The 20192-nt window shown below is 38.5% G+C and overlaps 1 protein-coding gene across 1 annotated transcript; it reads right to left on the minus strand.

Annotated features, from left to right (window-relative positions):
• Positions 1-6331: 6331 nt before the first annotated feature.
• LOC145071056 (G-type lectin S-receptor-like serine/threonine-protein kinase SD2-5) lies at positions 6332-9027 on the minus strand. Its single transcript, XM_079017988.1, has one exon. It carries the CDS (start codon positions 9015-9017, stop codon positions 6387-6389), a length of 2631 nt encoding a protein of 876 aa, XP_078874114.1. The 5' UTR covers positions 9018-9027; the 3' UTR covers positions 6332-6386.
• Positions 9028-20192: the final 11165 nt, after the last annotated feature.

Raw genomic sequence — 20192 nt, forward strand, 5'->3', positions numbered from 1 at the left:
TTTTCATGGCATTCATAGCAGGTTTTCACAAACAAAGCAATGACACTTATATACTTATGAACTCACCAGCTCTAAAGCTGATACTCTCTTTCAAAATAACTTGTATTCTCAGGTCGCCAGTAGACAGGTACGGAGGACAGGTTTTGAGAAGACGCAGCAGACAAGTCTCGTCTTTTATTTTGATTGTATATTTTTGGGTCTTATTACAATGAAAGAACACACATGTATAAAACTTTACTTATAATGCAATGGATGATGTTGTTGCTTGTTTATTATATTACACTGTTGTGATACTGTACATGACGTCCTACACCCCTGAACGTTTCCGCCGTTCGTGGTTTTGGGGTGTGACAGATTGGTATCAGAGCATTGTTTATAGTGAATATAGTATATCAACCCATAAAAGATATACTAACTATAAATACATGGGATTAAAACACTCTGTCTAAGAGTTATACTTTTAAATAATAAAATATTTAACAAAGTATACGTGTCTGCATTCATACTAAAATCAGTGTCACAACGACAAGAACAAAAGTATTACGATTGTTGGATATCACAAGTAAGCCTGGGGATATATAGTCAGTCTTGGGAATGGCATAGCCTGATCAACTATGCTGGTCCAAGAAGTGATTAGCATATGCCCAAAAATGGTTGTGATGTGGCAACAAGTCTAAAAACTTACCAACACAACCATAAAGAAATACCATATGGGTATTTGATCTTACTGTAATTATCTTAGTTAGTTCGTCTATTTTAGCTATTTCTTATATCCCTTTTCTCGCGTAGATTAAGATGGCTGGATTTCACCACGGCGATCCGTACTTCCCGAACCAAGGCAATGCGGGTTGGCTAGAGGCAGAGCCAGAAGATGATCACCCAATCCCTTTGGATGATCACCATGCTGAGGGCTTTTCTGATAGTTCCGACTCGGATCCAGAAGTCAACAACCTACCCCCAGCTGCACAAAACCCAAACCTGAACCCTCGCCCTGTGTTTCAAGGACCCACACCTCGGTGGGCCACTAACTTGATTACATGGAGTCATGAACAGGGTCAGCCCATTCCTTACAATGGCGACCGAAGTTTCTACAACCTCACCGAAGGAGGTTCTACTGATAGAGTCCTACCAATCATGGTGCGTAGGATGTCTCGGAACACGATAATGGCTCAGGCGACTATCAATCAAGTTTTGGAAGTTGACGCCAACTCTGGTGTTAACACCGTCCACATTCTCCGACTGGAGTCTGCTCATGAAAGGACTCTGGTCCGTAATGCAAATCTGCAAAGGGAACTTGCTGAAACCCGAGCTGAAGTTAGAGAACTTCGAGCTCAACAAGCAAGGTCGGACAGGCGTATAAGGGACATCGAACGTCTACTGTCGGAATCAAGGACTCATGCTAGTAGTTCTCGTCGCCGATAGAATATCGTTATCTCATCTTTTGGATATAACCTAGTTTATGTACAACTATGGTCTAATTTCCTGTCTATATAAATCTTAGACCTGTTAGGTCTTTGTCTAATCTTAAGTCTGTCAAAATTTTCCATCTTGGTTGATGTAAGGCCTACTTCTAGGCCATTTTTCCCGAACTTGTTACATCTGTAATTCCAGTTTTATTGACAGATATCTAATCTTATGGAAATTATTATCCAACTGCTATCTTCTTCATTTAGTCATGCTATTCTTTCTGTTGTTGGGCTATGGCGATTTAGTCCATGAGACACATTCATTTATCATTTATTCTTATCCTTGTGGTCATCTTTTAAATGTATAGTTAAAGATGCTGCCACGCAGGAATCCTAGGAGGAATCCAAACAACGAAGCACCTATACCACCACCTCCACCACCACCTGTACCTCTTCAACCACCAAATCCTTTTGATGCCACTATGTTCCAGGCAGCTTTCACAGCAGCAGTTGCCGCTGCTGTGTCAGCAATCAACGCTCCTGCCCCTAGTGGATCAGGAACAGGTGCACCACCCTCAAACCACGGCGAAAGCCATGGACACCCTCGGGAATGCACCTACAAGGATTTTACTAACGCCAAGCCCCGCAGCTTCAACAGAACTGGGGGTGTTATGGTGTTGAGACAATGGATCGAGAAGATGGAATCTGTCTTCGAGATCTGCGCATGCCAAGAAGGCAGCAAGGTCAAGTTCGCAGCTTGTACCTTCTCTGACCGAGCACTAACATGGTGGAACAGCCATGTTAACTATCTAACTCTGGTGGTGGCGTATTCCATCAGCTGGGAGAAATTGAAAGAGATGCTCATGAAAGAATACTGCCCTCGAGGCGAAGTACAAAAACTCGAGCAGGAATTCTGGGGTCTTCAAATGGTTGGATCCGACATCACTACCTACACAAATAGGTTTTTTGATTTGGAAAACTTGTGCCCCGACATGCTTGCTCTCCAGAGCAAAAAGATCGAGAGGTATATCTGGGGACTGTCACCCCAGATCCAGTCGAGTGTGATCGCTTCCAGGCCTATTACTTTTGATAGTGCCAAGGAACTGGCACAATCTCTTATCGATCACCGGAAACCTCAGAACATAACAATCCCTACCCCTGTACCACAAAAGTCCAACCCCGACTACCACAAGAAGGGGTGGAATAAGAGGAAAGGAGGGGCTCCGCAAGGGTCCTCCAAGAAACAACAATATGTGGCAATCAATGCTGCCACAGTTACTCCTGTTGCCCCTGCCAACCTCTTACCAGCAAGGGCATATGCTGGAACCCTCCCGAAGTGCACCAAGTGCAACTTCCACCACCACGGACCTTGCAAGGAGATGCAGTGCTCTAACTGCAACAAGAAGGGACACACCGTCCGCTTCTGCAAATTTCCAACAGCTCAAGCTGCTCAAGTTCCTAACGCCGGTATGGGCCAAGCTTGCTACGGATGTGGCGAAGTGGGCCATTACAAGAGGAACTGTCCTAAAGCAGGGATGGCTGGAGGAGTGGGAAGAGTTATGGCTCTAGGCCACAAGGAAGCAGTAGCTGATCCAATGATAGTTACTGGTACGTTCCTCCTCGATAACTCTTATGCTTGCATACTTTTCGATAGTGGAGCCGAGAAAAGTTTTGTAAGTCACAAATTTGCACACCTGCTTAAACAAAAACCATGTGCATTAGATAGTTCATTCACGGTAGAAATGGCTAACGGGAAAACAGAGAGTACAAACTGCATATACATAGGTTGTACTTTAACTTTAGATAGCCATACTTTCAAGATAGATCTTATGCCAGTTACCATTAAATGTTTCAACGTTATCATCGGTATGGATTGGTTGAGTCTTCTGCGTGCCGACATTATGTGCTTCGAAAAAGCAGTCCGTCTTAACCTTCCTAACAACGAAACTTTAATTATCTACGACGACAAACCTAGTACTAGCCTTCGCATCATTTCGTGCATTCAAGCACAAAAGTGTTTGCAGAAGGAGTACCATGCATTTCTCGCACACGTCGTCGATACCAGCCAAGAACAGAAAGACATCCAAAAAATCCCAGAAGTACGTGACTTTCCCGACATATTCCCAGAAGAACTTCCCGGTTTACCACCACAACGCCAAGTCGAGTTCAGAATCGACTTAGTGCCAGGGGATACCCCCGTAGCCAAGTCTCCTTACCGTCTTGCACCGGCTGAAATGCAGGAACTTTCCAGTCAACTTAACGAACTTCTCAAGAAGGGATTCATTCGACCAAGCTTCTCACCGTGGGGAGCACCGGTCTTGTTCGTCAAGAAGAAAGATGGATCGTTTCGCATGTGCATAGACTATAGAGAACTCAACAAACTTACCATTAAAAATCGTTATCCCTTGCCCTGCATTGACGATTTATTTGATCAACTTCAAGGAGCCAACTACTTCTCGAAGATAGATCTGCGATCCGGATACCACCAACTACGAGTATTAGAGGAAGATGTTCCCAAGACAGCCTTCCGAACTCGTTATGGGCACTACGAATTTGTAGTGATGCCATTCGGATTAACTAACGCGCCCGCAGTATTCATGGATCTGATGAATAGGGTGTGTCGTCCTTACTTGGATCAGTTCGTCATCGTCTTCATTGATGACATACTAATCTACTCTCGAAGTAAGGAGGAGCATGGTCAACATCTTCGAAAAATCTTAGAAACATTGCGTGCGGAGAAGCTATACGCAAAATTCTCGAAGTGCGAATTTTGGATTCGGCGAGTCGAATTTTTGGGCCATGTGGTTAGCGAAGAAGGTATACACGTGGACCCTTCCAAAATTAAGGCAATCGAGAACTGGTCAGCACCAAAGACACCTACTGAAATTCGTCAATTTCTAGGTCTAGCTGGCTACTATCGCAGGTTCATTCAGAACTTCTCCAGCATAGCGAAACCTCTTACAACCCTAACCCAGAAAGGCGTGGCCTTCGACTGGGAGGAGAAACAGGAAAGAGCGTTTCAAACGCTCAAACGAGCCTTGTGCATCGCCCCGATACTATCACTTCCCGAAGGAATAGAAGACTTCATTGTCTATTGCGATGCATCCAATCAAGGACTCGGATGTGTTCTGATGCAGCGAGGTAAAGTCATCGCCTATGCCTCGAGACAACTGAAGACACATGAGGTTAACTACACAACCCACGATCTTGAACTAGGAGCAGTTATGTTTGCTCTGAAGATCTGGCGACATTACCTATACGGTACCAAAAGCACGATCTTTACAGACCATAAGAGTCTACAGCACATTTTCGACCAGAAAGAGCTCAACATGAGACAACGACGGTGGGTCGAGCTACTTAGTGATTACGAATGCGAAATTCGTTATCATCCGGGTAAAGCCAATGTAGTAGCCGACGCCCTAAGTCAGAAAGAATATACTGGTCGTAGAGTCAAATCTTTGACTCTAACCATCCATTCACACTTGTCCACACAAATAAAGGAGGCTCAGCTCGACGCTTTAAAACCTGAAAATGTGGCGGGTGAATCCCACACAAATAAAGGAGCCTTATACCTCATGGATCGGATCTGGACACCGAAACACGGTGGCTTCAGAGACTTGGTCATGAAGGAAGCTCACAACACTCGTTATTCCGTCCACCCGGGTTCAGATAAGATGTATCTGGATCTTAAAAAGCTATACTGGTGGCCTAACATGAAAGCATATATTGCTACCTTCGTGAGCAAATGCCTTACTTGCGCAAAGGTCAAGGTCGAATACCAGAAACCCTCCGGTCTTCTACAACAACCGGAGATACCAGAATGGAAGTGGGAGCGGATCACTATGGACTTCCTAACCAAGTTGCCCAAGACAACGGGTGGACTTGATTCCATATGGGTCATCGTCGATAGATTGACCAAGTCTGCACACTTCCTACCGATAAAGGAAACAGACAAGATGGAGAAACTTACCAGAACTTACATTAGGGAGATTGTAAGACTGCACGGTGTTCCTTTATCTATCATCTCAGACCGAGATAGTAGATTCACTTCGAGGTTCTGGCAGTCATTGCAAAGTTCCCTAGGAACTAGGCTGGACATGAGTACAGCCTACCATCCACAGACCGACGGGCAAAGTGAGAGAACTATCCAAACCCTAGAAGATATGTTGCGTGCCTGTGTGATAGACTTTGGAAAAGCTTGGGATACTCATTTACCCCCTGTTGAATTTTCCTACAACAACAGTTATCACACGAGCATAAAGGCAGCTCCATTTGAGGCCCTCTATGGCCGGAAGTGCAGATCCCCTCTGTGCTGGGCTGAAGTGGGTGATACCCAGTTAGCTAAGGGACGAGTTCCCGAAAGCACTCTCACGGGTCCGGAGATCATTCGGGAAACGACAGAGAAGATCGTTCAAATTCGTGAACGATTAAAAGCCTCTAGAGACCGACAGAAAAGCTACGCCGACAAGCGTAGGAAACCATTGGAGTTCCAGGTGGGCGACCGAGTCCTACTGAAAGTCTCACCCTGGAAGGGCTTGATATGCTTTGGAAAGCGTGGGAAGCTCAATCCAAGATACATAGGGCCTTTCGAGATTCTCGCGAGAATCGGCCCTGTGGCTTACAAGCTCAATCTACCGAAAGAACTCAGTAACGTACATCCTACATTCCACGTGTCAAACTTGAAAAAGTGCCTATCTGACGAGACTCTTGTCATTCCACTCGACGAGATCGAATTGATCAAATTCTAGTTTATACTAGTCAAACAACCCAAGCCCAAGCTCTAGCATGATCATAATTAAAGAAATTAATATCAACTAGTGATTACGACTACTAACTCTTTGACTAATACAACCACATATATATATATATATATATATATATATATATATATATATATATATATGATTGTTCTTGAAGAAATAAAAGGCATAAACATTACACGGATAAATAGAAATGATCCAACATAACCTCACTCCAAGTTCACCTGGGCCCTGATAGAATAGATGGCAACAATGGCATTGAGTACTTCTCATATTCATCTGTTGCTTTCTGCTGCCTTGGATATAAGAAGTTGTAATCCAAGTCCGATTCAACATTCATTACTCCCTCAAACACCTTAATCACTGTTGACATTGAAGGCCTTTTCGTAAAATCAGTTTGCAAACACCACGAAGCAACTTTCATCATCTCCATGACTTCATTACCATGTACATGCATATCATCACTGCAACTATCAACTATATCCAACAATGCTCCTTGGTCCCAACATCTCTGAAAGACATCCAGTAAGTGCCAACATTCTTCTGGTTGAGATCTATCAAAATTCTTCCTCCCACATAAGATCTCCAAAAGAACGATCCCAAAGCTGTATACATCCACCTTTTCGGTGATAATGGAGCTCAACCATTCTGGAGCAAGATAGCCAGGGGTTCCTCTCATTGTGGTTATCACTTGGCTTTGATTTCTATCAATGAGCTTAGACAACCCAAAATCAGATACTTTGGCATTGAAATCTTTGTCCAAGAGTATGTTCTGAGGTTTAATATCGAGATGAATGATTTTTTGCCGACATTCTTCATGGAGATATGCTAAACCTTTAGCAATATCAAGAATAATCTTCTTTCGACATTCCCATTTGAGTACATGCTTTCGGTCTCCATAGTAGATCCATTGGTCTAAAGATCCGTTACTCATGAAATCATAGACAAGAAGTCTCTCTGATTTCCATGCACAAAACCCTCTAAGTCGAACCAGATTCACATGGTGAATGCTGCCTATGGACTCAACCTCAGCCAAGAATGATTTCTTAACTTGCATAAGACCAACATTATGAAGACATTTCACTGCAACCCTTGATCCATCTTCTAGAGTTCCTTCGAAAACTGATCCAAATCCTCCTTCACCAAGCTTTTTACTGAAATTCTCTGTGGCAGTTTTTAGTTCTTTATACGAAAACCGAGTGGGCATTCCTGTCACTTGATCTAAATGCTCTTCTTCTATTTCACTATCCATTTTTTTCTTTTTGACTAGGGACATAGTAAAACCAACCACAACAAGAAGAAGTAACAAACTTCCAACTGTGAAACCAATAACTTTCTCAACTTGATTTAATCTGTTTGGTGATTTATGTCTTCTGTTCTGGACTTTTATAAAAGCTGAAGCATGGAGTTGATTATTTACATCCACATCAAATTTCGTCATGGTAAAAAGATCAGAAGGTAAATCACAATACCCACTTGAAGAGTTCGAACTCTGATACACAAATATAGCTGCTTTGCATGAGCAGTTGTTCATACATGCTTGTTTGCATGTCTCCATATCCACATTCACCATGTCACCAGTATACGTGAAGTACTTGATGTTCTTCACTTCAATGAAATGTTGATCTTTGGTAGAATTACATGTGAGAGGAGTAACTTGAGAGCAACCCTTGTTTGGTTGGCTATCATCCACAGCCCTAAAATATTCTGTACTGGGAGAGCTTGATTTCGGACAACTACATTGTATATTAGCCGAGCAAATGGAATTTCTCCCACAAACCAAAGGATAAGAACACTCTCCAAAATCATAATCGATTAGTAGATCAGCCACTCTCTTGCCTCCAAAGGCTTTCAAATGCCCATCTGGCATTAGTTTTATATATTCAAGTGGGAACTCTTGAGGAATATCAATCGCATCAAGCTTAGTAGAAGAGTTGAAGAAACACACACTCCCATTTAAGAGCTCAACATAAATGCTTTCTTTATTAATTGTGTTTTTGCCATTTATCAAGTGTTGGTAGTATACTTGAGGTGGTTTTGATTCAACGTAAGCAAACAGACCTCTATCGGTGAGTTGAAGATAGTAAGAACCTTTTTGAGCAGTCCAATTGGTTGAGGAAACACTAGGTATGAGCTTCTGTCCTTGAAATAGCTTTTGCCCAGCTACCAAACAGTCTGTGGGGTGATCAAAAGATTGCCAACTGATGGAGTTATTGGCATCAAGCAGCATCAAATTTCCCTTATCAGTTAGGTTCAAGAAAGAAACAGATTTCTTGGTGGTATTTGTAGTCCAGACTATGCTTCCATCAACATCCTGTAACACCAATTCTCCAGCTGCAGTGAGATTCACTGTTGCCCCTTGGCTGACCGGATAGTCTCTGTTGGCTGACCAAATGACTGTGGGATTAATGCCTTTTGTGCCAAATATGTAATCCGGAGTGTAAAATAACTTGATAACAACGACAAAGAGGTAAGATGTGCAGTTTCCATTACAGAAGAAGCCACATGCAAATCTGTCTTGATCGAGTATGACTCTGATCTTTGAGCCATCGTCTGTGAAATTGATGGAAGGCATGGAAGATTCATCGTTGGTCCATGTTGTTGAAAGATCTGCAGTAGGAAAGGGTTGCTGAGTATCTGGTGGATAGTGTATGTTTGTGTCGTTTCCATTAGCACTAGGAGTAGGAATAAAGCGGTGTGTATAATTTGAGCCTGGTTTTGGCCAACTAGCAAACACAATGTTGGATGAGAAAACAAGAAAGAAGGCAAAGAAAAAACAAGAGATCCATGGTGCTCTCATCACTGATAACACACACACGAGCCTATGAAAATGAATAAATGATTTAAACATCTAATATAAAATGTGAATCATGTTAAATCATTCACCCTCGTTTCCAACATGGGCACCATATATTTTATTTGGGACATCAAATATAATAATGTTGTGATGTCGTCAAAAAGATATGAAGTAAGGTCTTACAATATTATTGATTATAAGTCGAATCTTTTTTTAGAAAAGGTAACCATTTCCGGAACGTGGATTATGTTAAGAAACCTTTATAAAAGGCAATTTGGGCCATTAGTGTCTTACGCTAAAAAGATTCAACTAACAACGTATAAAGGCAATTTGGGCCATTAGTGTCTTACATCAAAAGATTCAACTAACAACTTTCATATACTTCCTTTATTTGATTGTGTAAAATCCAATCAATAAAAAAAAGTAAAGATCTTAAGTGGTAAAAGTTTTGATTGTTTGGATGAAGAATAAAGATGGCAAAGATGTAATAGCCTAAGGCGTGGATTTGCCTAAAATTACAAATGTGTTTAAAGACCAACAAGGACAGATCTACCCCTAAGCCATCTTCAAAGAAATTGATATATTTGTGAAGAGATTCATTGATGGTTAAAATATTTGTGTAGCTAGGCTTTTCGGACAGGTTTTTCATATAAGATTGGTCTCCCGGATAATGAGACTTGACTAAGATGTTTTAGCTAGAACCAGTTCCGACTGGCCACATTTTTTTTTTTTTTTCCTTTTGTCAAATCCATGAGAATTATATCTCAACCATACCCCAATAGTGAAAGGATCTTTGATACTCCACTTTGAAAAGGTGTAACCAAAACCATCTTTTACTTTAAAAATGCAATTCCACTACCGGTCATTTTCTAATTTTATATTGATTTTTTTATAACCATCATCTGATAATTTTCTGTTAATAAATAAAACAATGCATTTTGTAGTTTTTTTTTTCTAATCCTTAAAAGTTAATAATGTTTATAAATTGATTATATAAATATATATAACTTATTGATGTTAACTAAGAAAAATGGATTAACTAGACCAGACTAGACACCAACCAAGACTCTACTAGATAAGATAAAGCCTAGATGAGTTCTCAACATAGCGTTTCTTAGATCGTGTGACAAGGTCAATACTGATGTTTATACACCTCTAGGTTAGGCCAATTAGTACACATGGATGGCGCCGTGTCAATAATTAATATAGAGAATACATAACTAAAATATCATGCATGTTCAAGAAAAAGTAAATTATATATTATATAGAGAGAATTTTGTATATATATATCCTTGGTAAACAACAAAATGTCGTAATTATCCAACTTAAAACCTAAATGTCACAGTTATACTTCTTAACCCTTAAAATACCGTATTTGGCCCAAATATTTTTTTAACATTTTATAACCGGTTTTCATATTTATAATCAATATAATTAAATGAAAATAACAACATTGACCTTGTTGACCATGAGTATCAATACCCTTTTGACATATAACATACAAACCAAATTTATCCTGATAAACTTACCCTTGTAACCGGATCACCGTCTTTAGTAAATGACATATTGTACAAGGGAAGGTTGTAAATACGTGACTTGCATATACATGATAAGAAGTTGCATATACATGACCAATTATCCTTTCAAGATCATGCACTCACACATTCACAATTACATATATGCAGCTACGTCGCATTCATGAGTCGCATATTAACAATTAAGCAATCAATTTTGATTACGGAGTTTGATTATAAACTTTGATTGCAAATTCTGCAAATAGATGGCCAAGTTACAAGTGTTGTTATTTATGATTTGTATGTGGGTAATACTTTGATTAACATGTATGTGAGATAAACGCTCTTGGATGTTGCTTGTATATTTTTCAGTGAAATGACCAATCGAAATGAAATCTCATGGTTATTTATCCTGGTACTATTTAGATTAGGTGTGAGTAGTAGAACCTTATATATATTGTAAATATATGTGGAACCTAAGATTGTTTCTCCAAAAGAGATCTTATGGTGAGAGGGAGAATCTAAAATATATATAGCCACTGTGTCGCATCGATATGGAATAAACTAACACTTTCCCTCAAAGTCGGTGGCTCGATTAGGATAGATATAGATGTGATGAGTCACGGAGGTGTAAGACGTTGACTCTCATATCATGTAAATATATGTGGAGCCCAATATTTTTTCTCCAAAAAGAGCTCTTATGGAAATAAATAAGACTCCAACATATATAGTTACTAGTAACTTGTAAGATCATGTCACATCGATGTGAAATACACTAACACATATAAGATTTGTAGCTAGAAAATTATGTTCTACTCTACGGTTGACATCAAGGATGCTTTGTTATCTTGTTTTGTTGCTTTGCTGATTTGCTATGTCAGATATAGTTATAATGTCCATAAGGGTGAAGGGGTATTACCTAGAAGTCAATAGTTAACTTGAGAGGTGAACATAAAAATTCAATGTTCACTTTCAGTTATGCATGTTGTTTCAAGATGGATTATCTTAGTGGTCAGTCATTCTAGTTTTTCGATGTTTCAGTGGCATGGGATCATGGTTGAAATAATTGGTAGATCATTTTGCTCAATCACTAGTGCAAGGTCTACATAAGACTCTTAACATCATCTCAAAAAGATCAAAATTTGATTCAAATTAATGAAGGATTCAACACGAGCTAATAGATATGCCAATGAGTGTAGATATGGAAACACGACTTTTGGTGCTGTTCAGTTTTGGTACATGTAGTTTTAATTTTACAAAATTACACTTTTGGTCCATGTAGTTTTTAATTTTCAATAAATTATTTACTCACACTTTTGGTCCCTATAATTTGCAATGTTCCACACTTTATGTCCATGTTTTGATAATTTTTACAGGAAGCCTAGATTACTATTTGGGTTCTTGTGGTTTCTACAATTACTTATTATAATTTTTAATAAATATGTCATCTCTCTTAAACTATACACACACACTACAAGAAGATTGGGCAACAGCGGCGACATGCGTCGCCGCTAAAGGGTGGGCTTGTCGCCGCTAATACCTTTAGCGGCGACATGTCGCTGCAAATGCGTCGCTAATACCTGTGAAGGGGTAATCTGCGTTTAGTATTAGCGGCGACGAGTTTTAGCGGCGACGCAAGGGAAATAGCGGCGACGCAAGGACATTAGTGGCGACATGTGGAGGGAAAAGGTAACGCGCGTTTCCGCTTTCCTCTACAGCTGTTAGATCAAAATAAAATCGGACGGATAGGGTGAAAATGACGCGGATCGCTAAATCAAAGCATTAGCGGCGACGCCTTTAGCGGCGACGCATAGCAATAGCGGCGACACGTAACGCGTCATTTACATGTCGCCGCTATTGCTATGCGTCGCCGCTAAAGGCGTCGCCGCTAATGCTTTGATTTCTTGTAGTGACAATCTTAAGGTTCAATCTTATATATTATTTAATTCATTAAAAAGTATAACATTAATAAATTCTTCGCAACGCATAGGCCATCACCACTAGTTGTTTTAAAATATAAGTGTCAATTTGATTGGTTGTTATGAAACTTCACCATGTTATAGATAGGTGATACCATTTAAAATACAAAAATGCTTTTGGAGAATCCATTATTGTAAAGGTCTATAAAAATCATGGAGTATTTCATAAATAGATGTCCCAATGTAAAGAGTGGCGTTGCAAAAATCATGTCTATTCCTAGGGGCAAGTTCCTGGAAGGTATAATTGTTGGGGATTATTAGCATCAAGTACACATAAAAAGGAAGCGAAAGCAAACAATAGATTTACCTAAGTGAACATGCATCCTAGAATCTAGATTTTATTAGTTTTAGCAACCTACTTTAAAAATCAGCAAAATAAAGACCTAATAACCTTGCTTCTGCTTGATTGTGATCTAGTGACTCTCAGTTTGTTGTTATGGATGAAGGATAACCCAAAGTAGGGTTTATATGAAAATCACCAATCCTTAGGAGATATGTCGTGATTTTGAATAAGGAAAGAGAGAGATAGAGTATGTATACATTTTTGGTGGGGAAAAGGCAACTCTGGGGTTTACCCCTAGTAGTTTATTTATATTATGTAAATAAAATCTTAAAAAGATTAAAACTGTAGGGTTAATCCTTATCTGATTCAAATCAACCATATCCTTATCTAAGGACATTCCAAAACTGTCCCCTATATACTCTACAGAGGCTTTAGGAATATTCTAATTAATGACATTGATTAATTAATATTCAAGTCCTTTAATTAATTAAAACTTTTAAATTAATTACCAAAATCATTTCTTATTAATTTATTTTTTTCCTTAGTAAATTAATACCTTATTTATCTACATTTCATTATGCTATCTGGGTTATGAGGCCAACCTAAAAGGACATGTTATTATTAGAAACATTACCAAAACAGTTAATGACCTTGGACACTATTTCCAATAGTCTCCTACTTGGATAAGTGTTTAACTTTTAGGATCAAAATATTTCACTAACAATCAATATAGAGTAGTCAGCCAACGCAACTGCTAAGCTCTGATCTAAATCAAGATTCGATTTTTTAGACAAGTGATCAACTTATTCCATTGTTTTGGATATCGCTGTGAACATGAGCAGCTGATATCGGTCAATCTTAATTTAATCAAGGATCGGTCAAGCACTTCAGATGTCAACACAAAATCATTGAAGTAATTCTTCTGCTTTCGACGATATATATATATATATATATATATATATATATATATATATATATATATATATATATATATATATATATAAATGCATCAATATAAAAGTATGTATATAGATATATGTTTGATTACAACGACAAAAGAATTGTAAAACACTATTAAAAAGTTCAGAATACAAATGACGACAAAATCCTAGAATTAACAATTTAGGGTCATTCTATATGAGGAATACTTCATCACTAAGAAGTCAAAACTTCGTACAAAGACCTCTGTGCTATAGCCGTTAATTCGTAAGGAACGTGAAACATTGGTATAGATCTATATGGGTTAACAGTTACGCCTGCGGTTGCTAGCTACAACCATCGTCTGACGAGTCAAAACGAACATAATCGTTCAGTCAGTTATATATTTCACGACGTTGACGAAGCGTCGTGATGGTCACAATACATCTTCTCCCCATACTGCTTTACAGAGGATTACACGTCCATAGTTCGGTTATAGGCTCATATTAGAACCCATAATATTTTATCTAGAAGTTTTAACACTAAAAGGGATCTTGTAAACAAAATGGATAAGTGTTGAAAACATTATTCTATATAATTCATATTTATAACGTTTTCAACATGATACTTGCGACTTATGATTATGAAGCGATAAGCAATGAACCAAACTATTTTAATTGTATGAGATTACAAGTGTAGACTAAATACATTTTTATAATCTTAAAAAGTCATGAATGTACTTTCGATTATAAACCATTAGAGTCAAAAACCTATAAAGGTCACCAACATTTTTGTTGATGTATTTTTAAACGTATGTATCTTGAGGATCTTAAAAGCTTGAGGAATGCCTAATGTGTGATGAGAATATTTCTTCATAAATAAACCATTGACCAAGTAACCGGTCCTCTTGATATGTTTCTTTTATGCTTTATAGGACTTAGGTTAGGTATTAGTCATCTTTTGAGATTTATTAAACAATGTATTTCTTCTTATTCATACTTTGGAAGAACGTAATGTTATTTGAATCCTGTAATTTTCAATGTTTCACGTCGCAACCCTGGTGATTCTGTCATCGGTCGGGGTGTGACACAATCAAAAAACACCCACTACAAACACCACAACCCATGACCTTCATATGATCAACCGATTTATTCACCCCCAGTTTATCACTATGATGGTATGTTACCATATTATCCACACCAATTCTTGCAACAATTCCTACCATAATACACATAACAATGCTCCTAATCACGACCACAATCACAACCACAAAATGATCACGAGTTTAATCCATTTGAGTTTCTATCCTACCCATTTCTGATTCTGAACCTGAGTAAAAGAAAATAGAAGGTCGTAGCAAAAAGACGGGTACCCGAAGAAATGTTAAAAAAGCAAAACTCCTGAAGAGCATATCAATAGTAATTCAAAACGCTCAAGAACATCTAAATCTGACTACACTACATTTGATGCCCATGTTGGTTTCGACCTTAATGATGATAAACCTATTCAAGTTTCATGACCTTCCTAACCAATGGGAAGGGACAAATCATAACGCAAAGACAAAGGCAAAGCAACAAATTTGGATGATTTGAAAGAAGTGGGGGACGATGTGATAGAATGGACAAGTTTTTGCAGTTTGCCTCTGAAAGAGAATGTATGAAACAAAGAGACAATGGCATGAAATAATGCTAGGCACAATGAACACTACAAGCAATAAAGGCAATAGCGGCGACGCCATGTCACACCCCCAAACCTGAACGGCGGAAACGTCCGGGGGTTGGTGACTTCATGTTAAGTATCACAACACATGCATCATAGTAATCAAAGTACAACAACCATTGCATTAATAATGTATAAGTTTTACATAGTTTTCAAGTCATTGTATATGACATCAAAATAGATATATAGCAAAAGCGAAAAGACACAACTCTATACTGCTCCGTCTTCTCAATGTCCTAGGTGAGTAGCTGTCTACTAGTTCTCTGAGAATACAAGTATTTTGAAAAAGAGAGTATCAACATTTAAGTTGGTGAGTGCATAAGCATTTATGTTTAAAAGCTTGTTATCTGTTCCTTGAAAATAAAGAGTATGTTTACTGTTCCAGAAAATCCAATATTTTCTAATATGACTGAATGTAGTTTAAATACCATAAAGACATTCTGTGTAAGTGTTGATGTACTATAAAGTAGTGTAACACTGTTTTAGTTCACAATAAAACTATAAAAAGAATGTTTTGTGTATTTTATGCTTCTTTGTATTGTAATCTAGTATTCTGTATTTGTATTCCTTTGTAAAATCTGTAATTGTAAGTGTGCCTGGCTCCACCGGCTGTAACTATAAGTTGTTATGTAATACTGTAAATTGTATTATTGTAAAACCAGTATGTTGTATTTGTACTTATACACAAATCGTATTGTTAATATATTTTTGTGAGTTATTATAACCATACTAAGACTGGAAGGCCTGATATGACGCTTTTTAGGTGCCAGAACTGTAACGACATTTGTCACTCCCAGGCATACCCGCCTAACTGTAGCTAACAATCTGAGTGTGGCATTGTCAACCCCGTATAGATCTATACACATTTGTCTCGTTCTATGTTGGGAGATTCTGGTTATAAACATCAAGACTTTAATAGTATTCCCTAAATGAATAAGCGATTGAAAACCATATTGACGCTTACATGTATAACAAAGATGCACAGTCATTCTGAAATAAATGAACTGATAATACTTTCCTTTTATAGTAAAATGTAAAGTAAATTGTACATACATGTTTAGTTTTGTATTGTATCCTTGTCTTAGCAAAGTAGTGTAACCTTGAATACTTGACTAGGAAAATAGAGTTCTTGTATCATAAATTATACCTATTATAATTTATATGTATGTTCTGTTTGCTATGATTGTTCATGAATGTATCCATTTGCTCAGCATGTTACAAAGGATAATGAAATGATTGAAGTAACTTTTATATTCATATATATATATATATATATATATATATATATATATATATATATATATATATATATAATTAAAATTGAAATGACTTTCGAACAAATAACCCTACCCTAAGTCCACATCCAAACAAGGAAAAGGAAATAAATCGAATTATTATTCCTAATCCCTTTAAATCTTATATATATATATATATATATATATATATATATATATATATATATATATATATATATATATATATATATATATATGATTTTGGCAAAATATAAGTTTATAAAACATTTAAAAGAGTTTAACAATATTTAAAAGAGTTTCAGCGACTTAAAGTCGTTTTGGAAATATTTAGAAATCATTTATTATAAACACAATATTCTTGTGTTAGACTTGTATCTCCCCCCCCCCCCCCTAAAACAGTAAAAAATTGGAAAAACGCAGGGGTATGAACTCACATTTTGTGAGTTTCCGGTTGAAGATACGGTGTAGTAGAGCTAAATCCACAAGTTAGAGCTCGTGATAAAACTTGAATCCTAATTTATATTATATCAAAATCAAGTATAAATTAGATGTTCTAGTAACGTTTAAAGTGTTAAACAACACTTAATCGTTGTAAGAAGACTTACAAAAATCCTTAGAATAGTGTGTGAGTGTTTTTCATGTTCTTCGTGAAAACTAGTGTGATTTGGTGTTTTCGGCCCAATATATGAAGATTGGAAGGTGTTTTTGGGTGACAACAAGATCAATAGATGATACTTACAAGATCAATAGAAGAAGAATCAAGTGATTTTCGTATGATGATCAAGAAAATGAGAGGTTTCGCAAGCTCTTGAGAGGAGAGGGGAGACTTCGGTTGATGATCTTGAGAGAAAAGGTGTGGTTTTCGGCTGAAATATGAGAGAATGAGGATGTTTTCGGTTCCTTCATATATATAGGTGCATATAATGTCGGTTTTAGCATAAATATCTAGATATTTAAGTGATTTTCGGCCAAGAACATAAACCAAGGAGATGGGTTTGCGGTCCGAAGTGGATAAGATGCGAGGGTTTTCGGTCGTAAACTCTGAGTCGACTTCGCATGGTTTTCAGTTCGAAATGGTTTGCGGTGCGAGGAGGTTTGCGGTTATGCGAAGGTTTCTAGTTGGAAAACGTTTTCGGTGCGAGGGTTCTCGGTCTAGGCGAGGATCCTGGGTTTCTTGGGTGGTTCAACTTCTAATTTCTATAATGCTTTTACCAAGTGTTTATATGTATCAAAAACGTTAATTTAACTTTATTAAATTAACAATTCAATAAGTTTGGCTTTAATTTGATATGTTTGACTTTTGGTTGACTTTTACATGGTAGAAAATAACGGGTTATCACACGCCATTAGCGGAGACACATACTTTTAGCGTCAACACGTAATTTTCGCGTTACACATCGTCACTAAAAGTGTGTGTTGTCGTTGATGGACCTAATCGAACGGTTGGCAAACAAAGATCAATTAAACTATTAGCGGCGACTTCAATGGTGTAACATCTTGATTCCAGGGGCAACTTTGTAATTTTCGGGCAAGGCTTGCATACGCTGGACATATGTTTCGTATGCTGGCCATACGTGGCTAGGGTGAAAACCCTCAATTTTAGGGTTTGGACCCTATTTAAGCATCATTATAGTCCCATACCCTTCCTTAACTCCAACCCCTATCCCTATCTCGAAACCCTAAAGTGTGTGAGTGTAGTTTGAAGCTTAGAGAGTAATTTTGGTGCTCTTGGTGGTGAAGGAAGAACCTTTGAGTTTTGGTTCTTCACTCAAGACTTTGGATCCAACAACTACTCTATCTTGTGCAACTTCTAGAGGTATAAAGCTCTAACCTTGATGAATATTTAATTATGATATAATTATAGCTTAAATTTGGCATCTTTTTGTCTCAAATCTTGATCATGGTGCGTATGGCATACTCCAGGACCTTTGAGTTGTCCTTTCAGATGTTTTGGGGTGTGATAAGTCATAAACATGTGATCTTGGACTTTCGTTTCTTCCTATGCATGATCTAGGTTGTATTAATGGGTCAAGAATCTAGGGTTTTTGATGTTAAGAAATTTATTAGGCATGCAAAAACATAAAGTTGGAAACTTTATGGTTAAGATCACCTTTTAGCGGCTAGATACGGATTTCAGACGAAAGAGCTCGAGGATTAAGATCTTAATTGGTTGAGTAGGTGGCGATCGCGAATACTGGGCATACTATGGGGTCCATTGTACATACATGGTTAACCCCTCGATGTTGGTCAAGCAAGTAGTATGCCCCCGCGTATGTGTGCAGTACGCCCATCGTACTCAACGAATTGACCCAATTGACTTTGACGTAGATTTTGACCAAAGTTTGACCTAAGGGTATTTTTGGTATTTTGATTTGTATGTTGAGCTTTGTTCATGGTATATATAAAGGTGACTGGTAGAGTTGATTTCGGAGCAACGTCTTCTTTCAGTTTCTCGTCTGAGAGGTGAGTCTTCTCACTGTATCCATGGGTTGTCGGTACCAATGTGTAACGCCTTGTTCCTAGTATGTATTTATTTTGATTAAATGTTCTTTTGGGAAGAGCTACTCGGCGAGTTGTAGCCCTAACTCGCTGAGTAGATGTCGAGTGGATGCGGGCTTTAAGTGATCTACCCGGCGAGTCCACGCCTGGACTCGGCGAGTAGGCCAATCAGGAGGAGACCCTAATCCTTAGGGTGTGCACCCTATTTAAATGTCCTTACAGCCCCATCTCAGCCCCCACCACCCTCAGAGCATTCCTTATCGAAAACCCTAGCCTCCATTGATAAGTTTGAGTGATTGTTGCCTTGTGAATGGGACTTTTTGGTGCACCTTGGAGCAAGTGGAAGAAGGGAGAAGTTGAAGAGGTCAAGGAGGGGGACTTAGATCTAGAACACATTCATTTGTGGTCATCCATTCTGGTAATAAAGTTTCCATCTTGGTTATTGATCTATTAGATCTTGTTTGTCCCTAAATTGTTCCTTTTAAGCCCTAAAACCCCAAATCCTTGAAGAGAAACCTTATGGTCGGGTTATACTTCATTCTGGACTCTCATTACCTTCTTGAAGTGTTATGTTTCAGTCATATTGGTGATTAAGGTCCCTTTTGAGCTTAGAACCCCATTAAGAGCTTAGTTTGGACATTTGAAGCCCCTAAAGCTATGCATGCACGTAAAGTTTGCAACTTTACGTGATAAGCATGCCCTAGAAGCCTAGATCTGTGGTTTGGAGCTGCTGCATGGCTCAAATCAGGTCTGTATAGAAAAAGGACTGAATGAACTCGGCGAGTAGAACGATGGACTCTGCGAGTCCTATGAAGTTAGCCGTGGACTCGGCGAGTTGGATGAGCAACTCGGCGAGTCTGATGAAGATTGCCTTAGACTCGACGAGTTGTTCTTCAACTCGGCGAGTTAGATGAACTTGGACTTAGTATGTATGCATCGAGGAAGAACGCGTCGAGTGTTCGCTAAGCTCGACGAGTAGAAACGGGTGCAGAACTAGAACAGATGGAAGGGACCCGGCGAGTTGGCGAGCCAACTCGGCGAGTCCGGTCAACCAGGAAGTT

The sequence above is a fragment of the Lactuca serriola genome, chromosome 8 (genome assembly GCF_051521515.1).
Source record: "Lactuca serriola cultivar US96UC23 chromosome 8, Lser_US96UC23_V15, whole genome shotgun sequence".
In the NCBI taxonomy this organism is placed as follows: Eukaryota; Viridiplantae; Streptophyta; class Magnoliopsida; order Asterales; family Asteraceae; genus Lactuca; species Lactuca serriola.

Coding starts and splice junctions, on each gene's coding strand:
- LOC145071056 (XM_079017988.1), bottom strand. CDS start 9,017: ATGTTTAAATCATTTATTCATTTTCATAGGCTCGTGTGTGTGTTATCA.